Source organism: Crotalus tigris, unplaced genomic scaffold, assembly GCF_016545835.1.
Source record: "Crotalus tigris isolate CLP2741 ecotype Arizona unplaced genomic scaffold, ASM1654583v1 scf7180000017749.438534, whole genome shotgun sequence".
NCBI lineage: Eukaryota > Metazoa > Chordata > Lepidosauria > Squamata > Viperidae > Crotalus > Crotalus tigris.
The window spans coordinates 47,608-63,610 of record NW_024096613.1 but is presented as its reverse complement, the minus strand read 5'-3'; the positions used below and the strand labels follow the sequence as shown (position 1 = coordinate 63,610).

Here is a 16,003-nt window from a genome sequence, read left to right as displayed (position 1 = left end):
GCACTGTAGCAAAGCATCATAGAGAAGGAGGTCACCAGGGCTATAGGTAGTCCTTGACTTATGACCAACATTTTCATTACGAAGCAAGGCGGTTGTTCCATGAGTCATGCCCAATTTTATGACCTTGTTTTGCCATCGTTTTTAAGCAAATTACTGCAGTTGTTAAGTAAATCATGTCGTCTCTAAGCAAATCCAGCTTCCCCCAATGACCATGGGATGCTGTAACTATCATAAGTGTGAGAATTGTTCCTCACTTTTTTCAGTGCTGTTATAACTTCAAACGGTCATTAAATGAATGGTTGTTAAGTCGAGAACCACCTGTACCTTGGTATAAGAGATCTGTGTTTCTGTGCCTGAGGAGTTTCCAAGCAAGGCTTGGATCTGCAGAAACCTATCAATGTAAATCTTCCACTGATGGATGGAACTTGTAGGCCCACAGACACTCTGGACTAGAGTCCACACATCTTCTCCATACAACAGATCTGGCCCTCCGTGGTCTTTGGAACACAATGATCTCTCACTTGGTGTTTAGACGGATCAGGAAGATTAGTACAGAACAGAATAACAGAGTTGAAAAGAGCCTTGGAGGTCTTATAATCCAACACCCTGCTCAAGCAGGAGACCCTATAACATCACAGACGAGTGACTGTCTAGCCTCTTCTTAAAATCCTGCAATATTGGAGCATTCGCCACATCTGGAGGCAAGTTGTTCCACTGGTGAATTGTTCTAACTGTCAGGAAATTTCTCCTTGGTTCTAGTTTAAATAAGTTGATTTGGGGTTATCCCAAGGAACAGGGAGTGACTGGTTATTTAATTGATCATACTTGCATTTTTTAATTGCTAGCAAAAGAGATACAGCATAATTTCATTGGCCTTAGGTATCTGTCTATATTTTAATCTGCAGATAAATGCCCTTATGCGTTGCTCTGTTTTGGGCAGGAAAATGTTTTTAGCCAGTCCTGATATTTGCCTTTCCTTTCTTACTTACATTTTCCCCTTAGACATAACTTTTTCCCCCTTGATGACATCAAAGTAATTAATTATCACCATTGGCTGTTGTCTGGCATTTTGTAACATTAACCACATTCAATCCCTCTTTGTGTGTGTGTGTGTGTGTGTTTGTGTTTGGGCATATGTATGTATTGAGACAGAGATGTGTGTGTTGTGAGTGTACACATAGAAATCTTTAAAATGTTTCAAAAATGACAGCTGTTTTCATTGTTTACTGGAGAAATACCTAGTGCTCAACAGTATAAGCCGAATAATAAAAAAAAGCACCTTCAAATTGTCGACAACTTTCCATCATATCTTCTGTTTATTGCATTCATTGTGTTTTGCCCTTGGCACAGCTTCACTCAGATTTCCACTTTGCAAAGTTCTTTTACTTGGGAGACATCACTGGGAAAATGCAGTTCTCCTCCAGTTAGTACATTCTTCACTACTGTAGCATGAAGTGAATGTAAAATGTGATTGAATATGCAATTTGCACAGGCATCTATTGAAAATAAGTGGTGAGATAATTGGTGGGGAAAGACACAGCAACTCTGAGGGTTCGATTTAAAGAATTGGGCAGAAGAACACAATGCTCGTTTGCTAATTGAGTGCAATTAACAGCTCAAATTTGCAACAGTTTTCTCATGCATGACAGCATGTTTAGTATGTTCTCTGAGTCCTCAACATGCAGAAGACAGATATTTCTCCATGCCTTTGTCATACTGCACCATTAAAATGAGAAATGATGGAATTATGAATACAGCTCTTGTCAGGGTCCTTCAACATCAAGAAGGGGTTTACAAAATAATAATTTTTCTTCTATTATCCTGAAGCATAACAGACATTTTTTTCATGTGGAAAAGGAAGAGTGTCTGCTCAACTTTCTGCCCCAATATTCAGTCCCATAAATCTCCCAGATGTCTCCATCAGCAGTCTTCCTTGCTGTGAAAAAGACAACTCCAATTGAAGTTGAAAATGAGGATTAAGATGCTGAAATGGCTGTCTGACACATCTGGAGCATATTAAGTCATATATATTGACAAGGAAAACATGCTTCCAATCTGAAGCAAGAAAAGACTTAACCCCTGGGCTGGGGCTGACATAGTGGAGGGAACAATCACAGCTTTGTGGTGGATTTACTGGACTGGGAACAGTGAATAAATCCACAATCTCAAGTGGAAAACAATCATGAACAAAACCAACCTTTCATGTAAGAGAAAAATAGGCTTAAGTTCCAACGCAGCGGGGAACTGAACAGGGAACCTAACTCAAAACTCCTGGTAATCTGTCTTCACTTAGGATGATTTTGTACATTACAGAAAAGAAATCTGAAGCTTTGTGTCAATTAACAATGACACAAGAAATTCTAAGAATTCAAAGAACTGGTTCATGTAGTTTAAATTGCATTTTCCACTCCCGGATAATCATTCTTCAACAGTGATTTCTTGCACCAAACAGCCTTGTCTTCCATGTCTAATTCTCCTCTGTTTCCTCCTCCCTTTATCTGTCTTCTACAAAATCATCATATCGCAGAAAGTCTACTTAAGGCTTACTGTATTTTGGGAACTACCCTCCTCGGAATTTCACATGAATAACATGAAGAAATTAATATCAGTGTGGAAGTCATTTGACATTGGTGATCAAGGCCATCTTGTCCTTCTTTTGTATTAGAAACAGTTCAAACGTCGAGCCTCTGCTGATGAAAGGTGTAGCCATTTACACAGAAGGGAGTCAACTGCCAAGGAAGGAAGGCTTGTTTAATTCTCATGAGCGTGTGAATGTGAGAAACAGTGTTTCAGTTTCCTGCCAAGGTACTTTCATAAAGCAACCTTCACAGATGTCAGCATCTCAATGTTTCTGCTTCTGTTAAGGTTGGGATTGATAAACCTTCTCTCATCTCATATTTTTCTGAAACCAGTTCCTCATCAACATGCCATCTGCACAGTTTTTTTTTCTTAAGGTATACAAGTAGTCCTCGACTTACAATGCTTCATTTGGTGACCGTTCAAAGTTACGGCACTGAAAAAAGTGACTTATGACCATTTTTTCACACTTATGACCGTTGCAGCATCCCCAAGGTCCTGTGATTTACATTTGGATGCTTAACAACTAGTTCATATTTATAATGGTTGCAGTGTCACTTTTTGTGACCTTCTGACAAGCAAAGTCAATGGAGGAAGCCAGATTCACTTAAAAAAAAACGTGTTACTAATGGAACAACTGCAGTGATTCACTTAACAAATGTGGCAAGAAAAGTCATAAAATGGGGCAAAACTCACTTAACACATTTTTCACTTAGCAACATAAATTCTGGGCTCAATTGCAGTCGTAAGTTGAGGACCATCTGTATATTTTGATGAACAATTCAATGAATCATGTGCAAAGTGGATACATCATTTCCATTAATAAATGTATTTTCGTATACAACTTTCGTGTGTTTGTGTCAGTGGGGGAAGGGCACCTTTGAATCAGTCTTGACTGCTGGAAACTGGCTGGACAGGACCCTGAAGTTTTCTTGGCAAGATTTTGGAAGTGGATTGCCTTTGCTGCTCCTTCAGGCTGAGGGAGATTGACAGAACCAAGGTCACTTAGTTGGTTTTGTGCCTAATGCAGAACGAGACTACCAGTTTCTAGCTTAGTTAATACTACACCAGTCTGGCTTTCAATCCTAAAATAACATTGCAAAGAAAGAACACCCAAAGACTAATGTGTTTTGTTCTAAAGCAAATAGGGAAAATAGGTGACATCACATTAAAATGCAAAGTGAATGAAATTATCTCTATTCCGAGATTGCCTCTAATGTTGCAGTAGCTATCATTCTCCAGCTGCTTTTAAAAAATGACACAGTGGAGCCTGCCCCCTTGAGGGCAAGCAAGAAAATGCATCTGACTCCTTACGGCTTAGAAGGGTGGGGGTGTTTCCAAAGCGATCCTTACTAGTGCAATATTCTGCTTCATTCATGTTATCTTGCTTATGCAGTGATCATCAACCCTATTGCATTTTCCCAGCCCTTCATCCATTTTTCAATGCCTAAAGCCATTAAGATGGGGCAACTGGAAAAGTGATTATATTAGAACTGGTCTTCCCAGAAGCAGAGAGATGTTTTGTGCAATAGAAGTATCTCATAGAAATAAGATATGCACTCTCAGATGCATATTCTTAGGCTGCTCCAAATATAATTTGACAGATGCAAAGACTGAAAAAATGCATATGATGTATATTAAAAGGCTAATATGATTCGAAAGTTGTAATCTTGCATACTTATTGAGAAGAAAGTTCCATTAGAATTTCTCCTAAGTAAGAATATAAACCTCCAATTAAAATTGAAATCAATCATTCAATCAATCAACAGGACAACTGAAGTGTCACCCAATCTTCTTTATTTGTATATATTTGTGCATGTTTTGTCTACATTACTGCTCTCTGGTCTTCTTTAGCTGTTTTGCATAACCATAACTGTTAATTCCACATAATATACCCAGAGGGTGTGGTACCTGTAGGTAATGGGAACTGTAGTCCAATAGAGTTACAAGTACCAGGATGATAAAGCTGAGCTGCTTTTCCAGCCTGGGTTAATCTCTTGTGGATGTGGGTACTGTTCTAAACTAACACCAGCCATACTTTAATATCAACATTGTCCCAATGAGTTACTGCCAAGCTAATTCACAAAGAATTCCGCAAAGGCCATACTTTAATAATCGAAGCACTGAAGCTTACAATTATGAGAGCTTATGATTAATTGGAGCTTACAGCTCTGACATTAAATCAAAATGAATTCTGGCTCAGATGTACTTGGAAGCAGAGAACTGGTAATCCTAAATTGGGGCCATCTATATGATTATATTGATAACTTTTTCCACAGTTGACAAAAGCATTGGATTTTGCACCCTTACAAGAATAGCATACCTGGCTGCTATGTTATTATGACTGTAAAACTCAGTTGCATATACCTGACATTGTCAGGTCAGTAAGGGGTTCCCAAATATTTTACCTTTGACCTTTTAAAAATACATGGCCACTCAAAAAAAAATGGCTGACCTTGGGGAAAAGCTTTGTCCATTTTTAAAATGGCTGCTACTGAGGGCGGTCATTTACAAATCATGAGGTAGCTTTCTGCCATTTTCCATTGCAACCCAGGATTCTCATGATCAACTCACAAATTAGTTTTGCCTTTTTTCTGGACATATAGGCATATTTATGAAAACAAAATGCTGAATTAAAGCCATCTGCCATCTTCATTTTCTAAAAATGTCTATCATTCAATCTATGTCTGCTGTAATTTCTTCTAAGTTTATTTGAGAGAGAGAGAGAGAGAGAGAGAGAGAGAGAGAGAGAGAGAGAGAGAGAGAGAGAGAGAGAGAGATTTATTTTAAAATTTCAGTGCTGCCTCCCTCCCTATCACCAATGATAAATGTAGAGTTCTAGTGTTGAAGTTATCTCCTCTCTTAATCAGGCTGCTTCTGTCCAGAAGTCCATCAAGAAAACTCTATGCTTATTTAGAAAACAGTGGTTCAGTATCAGCTTGCATTCATGTTGGTCCATCTTCTAAGTCAGGGGTATCAAACTCGCAACGTCACATGATGTGTCGCAACATATTGCGACTTTTTTTCCATTGCCGGCAATGGGGTGGGCGCAGTTTCGCCATGATGCATCCAGCCCATGGGTTGGCAGTTTGACACCTCTGTTCTATGTCATCTGACCAAGCCAACTGTTGGATTGTCAAACCACAGTTTGAACATCTCTGCAGTAATTTATTGTTTCATGATAGAATTTGCCAGCCCACTCCAAAGAAAATATCCATAGGGCAAATGATCTCGGGTTTAACAACACAGCATATCAACTACATATATTAGATTCCAAGCATGATGTTTTACATCTGTAGATTCCAAGCATGATGTTTTACATCTGTAGAGGTAAGATTTTTAGCCCAGGATCTCAGAGAACCATCAATAATCATTGTTTCTATTGGTCTTGTGCTCAATGTATGGCAATTATAGTATCTGTCACAAAGCCCAGAAAATTGTCTGAGACATTCAGCAGACAGTTGTTTGACTATGTTGTTGCATCAAGAGTCTCCTTGTCTAAAGATCAATTATTCCTTGATCAAGTTGACAATTACTGTAGCAAAATGTAGCTTTGTTCTAGTATAGATGTTACACAGTCCTATGATGATAAAAAAAATTATCAGTTTTATCGTGAAGGACTGCTGAGTAATAATGAAAAAAAATGGTGGAAGATTATCTATCTGGGCATGCCAACATATATTAATAACATTTAGTCCAAGTGCCATTATCCTGTATCACACAGAAAAACTACTGCTTGATCTTGCATTTTAAAGGAGAATCTTTGCTTGAAACAGTCATAACCTGATATGTCCCATTTCTCCACCTTCTCTTATGTTTCCTCTATATTTTAGATTGTAAACCCTTTGGAGCAAGAAACTATTTATTCATACTCAAGAAAGAACCATAAATATTTATGGCATAAAGAAAAACTGCCTGTTCTTTTTTCTCTGTTTTTCTTACCAGTTTTCTAGGAACATGTATAGTTTATTGCTCACAGAACCAAGGCATTTTTCCATTACCATGAGATACAAGAGCTTATTAAATTAGCAGCTGCACCTAACCTGATAACAGAATAGCAACCTTCAGTGAGCAGCATGGAAACTTAGGAAGTAAAAATCAATTCACTTGGAACATTCAGTTATGTCCATTCTTCACCATTCAGTGTCTGAATATTCTGTTTTAAGTGTCTATAAAGATTCTCAATCATCCAGGTCATGGTCGTCCCAAAGGCCCTTTTCAAAAGGCAACTGGACTTTCTTGTTTTGTTTTGTTTTGTTTTTCTTGAAAACATTTCGCTTCTCATTCAAGAAGCTTTTTCAGTTCTTGGATGAGAAGCGAAACTTTTCAATAAATAAATCAAGAAAGTCTAGTTGCTTTTTGAAAAGCATCTTTGGAACACTCTGTTTTAAGGTAGAACTGGCCTGGCCTCTGTAGAATGTTTCTCCTCAATGCCTTTTGTCTTGGTTAAAGATTTCCAGAGGCACGCCTTTGCTGCTGTTCAATTATTTTAGTTAGTTCTCACCAAAGCGTATACCCACCCACACATATATACTCACACAGCCATCCATTTTGAAAAATGTGAACAGCCTTCTGACAGCTGAAGGTACAGAGGGTTCGGACGCTCTCGAATGGTGACCAATCCTCTTAAACATCATCTTGGACAAATATTTATGTATTTATGCATTTTCATGCATAAATTGTAATATGGAATAATTTCTTTGTGGTTTGGGTCATTCACAAGATTTATGTGAAGTTCTCATGGAGGCATGCAGAACATAAAAATTACATGCACAGGCATCTCATGGGATGGGACAAGGGAGGGCAAATGATGGCATGTTCATCATGATGGCATGATACAGGCATGCCTTATGTACTTAGATGTCATGATGCAAGTATTAGGTTGTATCCTTTGCACAATGACATCATGATGCACATCTTATTTTGATGTCCTCGTAGCTTGTTACAGATGGTGCTGCCCAAAACAAACTGAGACAGTTTGGGATCTCAGAAATATGTCCAATGAGCTAAACATGTTTAGGGTTGCAGCCCTGAGTAAAATAAGAAAAATATATCAAGGTTTCACATTAGGTTCACATTCTTATTATTTGTAACTACTTCTTAAGCTTGTTTAATGGAACAGAACGCCATTTCCAAGAATCAGATGAAGCTTAGCAAAAGAACATTTATCTAGAAGTATTATCATAGAGGCTGTTAATAAAGAGAATTTCTTTCTTTTTGGTTTCCAGGCAAATCTTCTGAATTATGATCACAAATGTCCTTGTCTTTTGTTTTATAAAATAGACCTAGACCGATTCTCTTGTTTGATGCTTTCAAAGAGTGTCTCTTTAGTGGTCATTCAGATTTTTGCAGCCCCTTTCTGATACCACAGGGTAGGCAACCTCACCAATAACTGGCTTCCTTAAAACCTATTATCACAAATTGTGTAAGCCATGACAAGAAAAAGATTACGTGCAGGAAGGGGTCTATTCACTAAAATAGAATGTGTAGCTTTTTTACCATCTTTAATACAGCCCCAGGCACTGGAGTTAAACATAGAGCAGTGCCTCTTCTGCTCTCCCCCATGGAATGCCGTTCTGAGGAGTCCAAAGATGCCTCCTTGGGTATCAATTTTCTTAGACAATCTCCTTCCAGTGCTGGATATTCTTAGCCATCGCTGTAATTGACTTAGGACTCTCCAAGTCTCCTCTAAGAGATCTAGAGAATTCAGGACAGCTGAGGATGAACATGCAAAGGAAAGGCTGTAGCTCACTGGCCCCTCAAAGCAAGTCTTAATCAACGACCATATATGGGCAGCCTCCAGATATTGGGAACAAGAAGCCAGAGCAGGAGGCAACCTGGAAGGTTGGGCAGGGATAACTAATCATGTCTGTAACGAGCTATTTTCTAGTTCATGAGCTCATAGCTCGAGCCACAAAAATGGTGAGACTCCTTCACACAACACCAGCCTGCGCTCACACTTCCCTATAATCGGTGTTCTCTCTAATTGCATCCAGTTTTGATTTATGCAAAATGCAGAAGTTCAATTATTGACTGAAACTAATGGCAGAGAATATTTGTCACGCATGCTAAGACAACCCCCTTGGTTATCGTATTTGTTGGAGGCACTATTTAAACCTGCACTTTTGCCAGTCCATTTATTCTCCTCCTAAGAATACTTTGGGGAAGGTTAATTACTGGAAATTTAGGGCAAGACCCATTTGCTGAGAAAGGTCTTCCTCAGAGGGAGAGGAAGGTTAGTAACCAAACAATAACAAAAACTCCTTTCCATTTCTAGGGAACATTTTTGTGCTAAGTTAGTCAGGAATGCCACTTCAGTTTTAGAGAACAATCTAGTCAAAAATTTAAGCAGCAACAATTTATTTATGTCCACCCTTCACTGTTTTCACAAATAACTCAAGGTGACGAATGTATCCAACATACTTTCCTCCTCTTATTTTCCCTACAACAATCTTTTGAGGTGGGTTGGGCTGAGAGACAATGATTGGCTCAAAGTCACACAGCTGGCTTTCAACCCTAAGGCAAGACTTGAATTCATTTTCCCTCTTTCTAGCCTGTTTTAGATGAACAGGCACCAATCCCCCAGTTCAAAATGTCTTAGCTCCACATTGTAATTACTTCAAAAGATCAAAATATTGAAGTATTTTTTGCTCATTTTCATTTTTGTGTTTTTGATGTGGGTACCTCTGAAGAAGCTAGGCCCTGTGCTTAACCTTATACTTTTATCATGAAGCATTCGAATACTTGTTTAAGATTTTTGCGGATGTCAACGAGCTTATTCTTTAAAGAGACTAAGCTGTCTTCTCCAGTTGCAGCTAACAACAGCAAAGACACATCCTGATAATCTTTTTTTTTTTTTTTTTTGCCATATCCTGTGCCATCACCAAGAAAATCTTATGAGTCTAAGAGGGAAGCTAGTTTAAATCATCCTTAGTTGTAATGAAGTTCTCTCATTCTAACCCCATCCAAGGGCAAAATCTCTAAGACTTTGTCACCCATTTCCTTGGAGGGAAAGAGAGAGGGAACTACAGTGAATGAGAACAGAGGAAATTGAGACAGCATAAGGACTGAGTAACAGGTTCAGCAAATGTTGTGCTGCTAGAGTTTTCTGCCAAATGTACCAAGTGGTACAGCCAATTTTATTCTGTGTCATCACAACACTTCGTTTGCCTCATCCTCACATCATGGTTTGCATATCTTTATCCCTGCTTCTCATTAAGTAAGTACAAAATACAGAGAGCTAAAATAGTCTAGAAAATATACATTTATGCCAGCAAATCTTCCTTTCACAACAGAAAGAGCTGGATTAGGCTAAGACTCTATGATTTTGTAACTGTATTTGCATCATATGCTTAGACATGGTTGACTTTATCGGGTTAAAGCTACTGCATCTGTTTTGCCAAAATCCAAACCATCACTAGGTGGCAACCTTAAACTAACTACGTATCCTACACATGCACAACACAGTTAACTCAATTATGTTGGCTATTTTATGGTTAAATGTGTTGCATAAGTGTAATCAATATTAAAATAATGGAACAGCCAGGTATGTTAGATTTCAAATTCATTCATCCGTTTAGGATGGACATAGGCTGTATTAACTTCAGATTGTGAGAGTTCTAATCCAATATACATGAAGACTATTCAGTTAGGGAAGGATGGGCATTGTCTTTTTAGATTGTTACATTTTGCTGATGTTTTATCTGCCGTATTTGTTCTAATAGCTTAGGAGACCATTTTCCAACCAAGGTATTATTGTGTGCTCCCAGCAATGATTTGGAGGTTAGAGGGAAAGGGGGAAATCACCCAAAGGATTTACATGATTTGGTATTATTTTTCCTTGGATGATCAGAAGAGATTTCCTGATCTCATATAAATTGGTTCTAAATCTTTGAAATAATACCGTATCTTCATAGTAATAATAGTACCTAGTTTGCTCACAATATTATGCCAGATTCTGTTTGTATGATATTGACATTACTTCATTCCCCCAAGTGACAGCTTAGCTAATATATAAATGTGAAGTTGTGACTCTTGCTGCATTTGAGAGCTAAAAAAGAATCCCAACCAACTGAAGCTATTTAACGTACAGGAGATTGGAAAGACATAGCATTATATTTATGGTATGGTATGGCATGGCATGGCAAGGTATGGTGATGTGCATTCTGCACACATCCATCAATAAACAAAATGCATCATTTATAAACAAACAAAGATTGAATAAGACTGAGATATCTATGGAGATTCTCAGTCATCCAGATCATGGTTGTCCCAAAGGTGCTTTTTTCAAAAGGCAATTGGACTCTGTTTTAACTTGAAGGAAAAACAAAGTTCAGTTCTCTTTTGAAAAAGCACCTCTGGGATAAGACTGAGGTATTAACAGCCTTGGGAAAACTCCCAGTATTTTTAAAACAACAGTTTAAAAAGTTAGAAAAAAAGAGGAAGTGAGGCCACTGTGAAGATACAGCATGTGAAGTGAATATAAAATACTGTTTTATGGGAAGATGACAAAAATGGAAAGGGGGAAGGAGAAATCCTGAAAAAGGCCATGCAGTTAGTCTGGAACCTGCTGCAACATTTTGTTGTAGATCCCACTTCTCTTGAATTTCTGACTCGGCCCTTTTTGCTCACACTTCTTGCTGAAGAGCTAAAGTTAGTTAAAGAAAGGGAAGTTTACTTCAGATTCTTGCAATTCTTTTAGACCAGACATGTCAAAGTCGCGATGTCACGTGATGTTGCACGATGTATTGGAGCTTTTTCCCCATTGCTGGCAATGGAGTGGGTGCGGTCTCATCGTGACATGTCCGGTCCATGGGCCGGCAGTTTGACACCCCTGTTTTAGACCATTGTTGTCTATAGCAGTTATAATTACCTCAGGTTAAGCAGGTATTCAGAGAAAATGCAAAGGAAATTATTAAATATTTTAAATATTAAAACACACATATGCATACACATACACACACACAATATTTGATGGTGCACGCACTTGTAATTTTTACATGTTTGCTTGGGGGTATGCCCCACTAAATACAGCAGAATTTAGTTCTGATTTAATGGTCACAGGATTACAGTTTGAGCTTCTTAAAGCAATCTTTATTCATATGGTATTTGCAGGGAAGACTTTTATCATGAATAGATGTTCCTTCATTTCCATTTGTGGAATTCTGCAAAAGGGAAGTTATCCAGACACCATCATTTTCACTATAAGCATAATTTTCCCATATTTTTCTACAACATTTCTTCCATCTTTTTTCTTATGAAAGAAAAGAGAGATGGAACAATCCCACACAAGGTTTTGATTGTAGGGGACATCTGCCTGGAAGTACCCTTTTTCTCATCACAAATCCTTTTTCATTTATATTTCAGTTTTACTAAGTGCTGTCATTTCCATTCAAATATAAAGTTCAATACACAGTTTACAGTATCCTGTTTCAACAAACCTGAGTTTATATTACTTTAAAATTGAGATGAAAATAGATTCCTTAAAGGGGGTAAAAACCCCAAAGGGTTTAAATAAGCATGCCAGGTTTTTTTTGCTAAAAAAAAAAACATTCTGAAAACTTTGCACCTTTGTCCAAAGACCCATTCCTTACAGTTTGGAGATATATAATATGTAGCTTCTGCCCTAGGTATCTAAAGGGATTACTAGAAATCCAAAAATATGGGAGAATTGTCCATATTTTTGAAAATCAAATAATCATGTGTGCAAATAACCTCTTAAGTACATTCTGGTCAGATGATCTATCTAGGCCCAAAGGATGAAGTCTACATGAGTTCCACAAATACTTGCTGGTTCTACTCACCAGCTATAAACACCAGCTAATTAATGGGAGATCTTCACTAGGGTTGGAACAAGTTGACCGGCATGAAAGAGACATGCACAAACATGGCCCAAGAAATCATATAACTGTTCTCTCATTACAAGAGGCCTTCCTACAGGCCTCCCCTAAGGAGTACTGCAGGTCTGTAGATGAGTCAGACATAGTGCTGAAGACTTGTTGAATGTGTTAGGAAATATGTGGTGACTGGTAACTGCTAGTTCATAGTGAGAAAACTGTCATTTTGAACATTATGAATTGAGACTATGCATGCTTTGAAAATGAGCCACAGAAGTGTTTCAAATCTGCAAGTCCTGCTCATCTCTGCCGTGGTTTTCTCTTCCTCTTCCTCCTCCACCTTTTTTATATTGCTAAGCTTCTACAAACTGCTTTAAAGATCACATCAATCATTAATGCATTAAAGTAGCTGTACTTTTTTTTTTTTTTTTTTTAGAAAAGGCATGGCTGCTGGAATTGTCACAGAGAGAAACCGAATTCATGTAAGTGGTGAAAAGCATTTCTGAATAAATTTGAAAGTATCCACTGCTATAATTCTTTTCTGAGTTGGATGGCTGTTTGTTTGATCAATATAATTTCAGTTTCTAGGGCTACCCATTCATAAACTCTCATCCCTCAGTGGGGACAGGAAATAGATCCCCAGTCTTGAAACAGTGTGATCATTTACCAGGTATATCAATCAATCTGGATAATTCTACGACTGTAATCTTCAAATCCATCTAGATTTCCATTTTTCAAAACAGCTAAATTTTTAAATGCTGGCTAGTTGGCAAAACTATCTCTGGAATTTGTAAAATGCTTGCTATTCATTACCATACAATTTCAATTCATCCAGAAAAAAAATCAGAACTAGCTCCCAAATAGGGTAAGTAGAATCACTTAATACCATCAATATGTTCATAAATGCTACAACTATTACCACAAACTAGCCTCTTACTTTGAAAGATTGATGTCTACAGATTTGATTTTAAGAAAAGAAAAATATAGGATCTGCTTGCATAGCCAATTCCATCTATTTTATGTATTAACTTACATACTCATAGTGCCACATTTTTATGTTTCTTACAAAGGTTCTGAATGACTATCAGAAAAAAAAAATCATAAAAAGAATACCTCAATAAAAATACTACACCCCTCCCCAACTCAACATTTACTCAGCCATGTACCTGTCATTTTGAAAACAAAAAGGGGAAGTTGGTGGTTAGGAAACAGCAATGACTGGGAGTCTTTGCAAATCAAGATGAAGTCCTGCAAAAACCCTAAGACTTTCTGTCAGATAACTCCTAAGTATATTTGTGCTGCAAAACAGGTTTCTTTTACTAATTCCATACATTGCTTTTTAGAATGCTGAAGAGAGGAGATTGGTAATAACCTAATACCAAAAGCAAAATCCAGGGACACTTGAATCAATTCACTGTTGTTATGATTCCAGTCTTTATCTCTGAGTTTTCAAGATTAAGTGAATTATCCATTGTGTGCTTTAATGACTCTTTGCAAGGACTGTATTTAAAATGTTAGCAAAATGGTTGATCTATTGTTCTACATTCATTTTTGCTTCTTACTCCAAGTCACTGACTTCATGCAAAACTTATAGATATACAGTATTGAAGCAAAGTAGAGCATGTGACTGATTCTAATCGTCTACTCCAAAATGTTACTTTTCATTCATTTGTGATGAGGGGCCAAACCAAAGGCTTGTGCCTACTATGATACTGGAAGGTCCAGGCAATGGGTTTCCCAAGGGCACTCAAGAATCGAGGCTGCTGAAGGATGCCAGCTTGGTTAAATGACAAACTACTATGTGCCCAAAGTTCATATCTACTGCTTTTCATTTGCACAGTGGTCTTTATTTGATGCTTCTTTGCTCATAGGACATTATACCACTAAATCTATGCTTACAATTACAAAATACTTGTAAGAGGAAATCAAACAAAATCTCTTCCTCATTAAAGCCCTTGGTTTTCAAGAAAGATCCTCATCTAGGGTAAATTGGAACTGGGTGGTAATAGTGGTGGAAACTTTTCATCAGGACTATAATATGGAGGGAAGATGATGAAAACTTTTTTTTCCTATCTGATATGCCACAATTTAAGTCTTGGTCATTTTCTTCTTGTCTACGCAATAGGTGCTACCTTAAATCTACCCATCCAAAAGTGCTTGCATGAGTACATGCGAGCATGAGTACATGCAAGCACATACAAACAAGAGAAGCATAGGTTTGCACTTTAATTTTCAGAATTGTGATGAGAAAATATAATTTCTTCTGCATTTAAATCAATGCTACTAGGGAAGACATGCACACACATACTTAAAAAAAAGGCCAAGACTCCAGTGGGACTATAACATCATGAGCATCTTCATAGTCACTGCATTTTCTGAAATCCAAGGCGGACATCAAGAATTTGAAAGGCTTAAGATTTGTAGCTGTATTAACTTCCACTATGCTATAAGATGCATAGCCTCTCTGTGTCTCAGAACCATTAATATAAGACTCAGGCTAGATCTCCCACAGTCTTGTAGAAAGTGAGAGGCCAGTGTGAGGAGCAAGGGGGGTACTACCGTGAGGAGTACATAAAAGTATCTTTTAGCCAAAATTCAACACTGCAGCAACAGTACTCCCTGTTGCTTTCCCATCAGCCTGTTGTAGTTTGCATAGTATGGAGTCTAGCTCAGAGAAAAATGGTATCAGGGGGAATGAGCTGGTTCATTTCCCAGCTCCCATACAATTCTGATGACTGAGGTTTAAACATATGGTGTCTGCTGCTGTGATATCTAATTTGCTCCTAAAAGTCAGAATTTAATATTTAAGACTATGTGGATTCATATGAAACACAATTTAGCCAATCATATCTTTGCCTAACCTGTTGTACAAACCCAAACCAAGTGGTTAATGTGTGGGTCATGAATACCCAGGAAATTGAGTTAACTTATTAAGTTACCCATAAGAGCGTCTTGCAAACTCAACTACAGTCAAGAAGACAGTGTAGCAAAGAAGCTGGACCCTGGATCCCAAATTGTTTACCTGCTATACCTCTGGATTTGTCATTCCCTCTTTCTTCTAAAGAGTCTCATTTTATCTACTTTAAAGGGAAAAAGAAACAGAAGAAAAAGGGATTAACAAGTAAGCTGAACTTCCCTACCTTTGGGTCTCTCCTTCGGCACCTTCCTGTTCCCCGATTTCACCCTCAAGGTCTCTCAAACATTGTTGCTCCTCAGCCATTTTCTTTGCTGGCTTAAGATTGTGAGTTGAGTCACTTTTCTCTCCAAACTGTTTTGTAAGAATGATAAGAGTGCAGTTGTTCTCTCACCACTCTTCCTGTATTGACTCTAAAGCCAGATGCACCGGAAACCATGTGGGACTGGGGGTGTGAGTTTACTTTTTAATCAGAAAGAATCATTCTTTTTTTTAAAAAAAAAAAAGTCTTAAAAGAAGAGAACTGATCCCTCCCCTCCCTCCCAAAAAAAATCTCAAGTACTAATGCAGGCCATAAGGGGAACAAAGCATAATTGCAGCTCACAGAGCAATCTTGCTGTTTAAGTCAAACTCACAAAGCAGCAGCACATCTGTACTTGCAAACTTTAGATACCTC

At 37.9% G+C, this 16,003-nt stretch overlaps 1 protein-coding gene across 3 annotated transcripts in view; it reads right to left on the bottom strand.

Annotated features, from left to right (window-relative positions):
• Positions 1 to 15,773, bottom strand: part of LSP1 (lymphocyte specific protein 1) — a 105,186-nt gene extending 89,413 nt beyond the window's left edge. For 2 of the 3 annotated variants that reach the window (XM_039340459.1, XM_039340460.1), the window contains exon 1: positions 15,554 to 15,772. In XM_039340459.1, coding sequence (XP_039196393.1) covers positions 15,554 to 15,633 — 80 coding nt within the window. In that variant the 5' untranslated portion in view covers positions 15,634 to 15,772. Of the gene's footprint in view, positions 1 to 15,553 lie in introns of all 3 variants that reach the window. The other variant, XM_039340463.1, reaches the window with a different exon arrangement.
• Between the last annotated feature and the right edge of the window lie 230 nt (positions 15,774 to 16,003).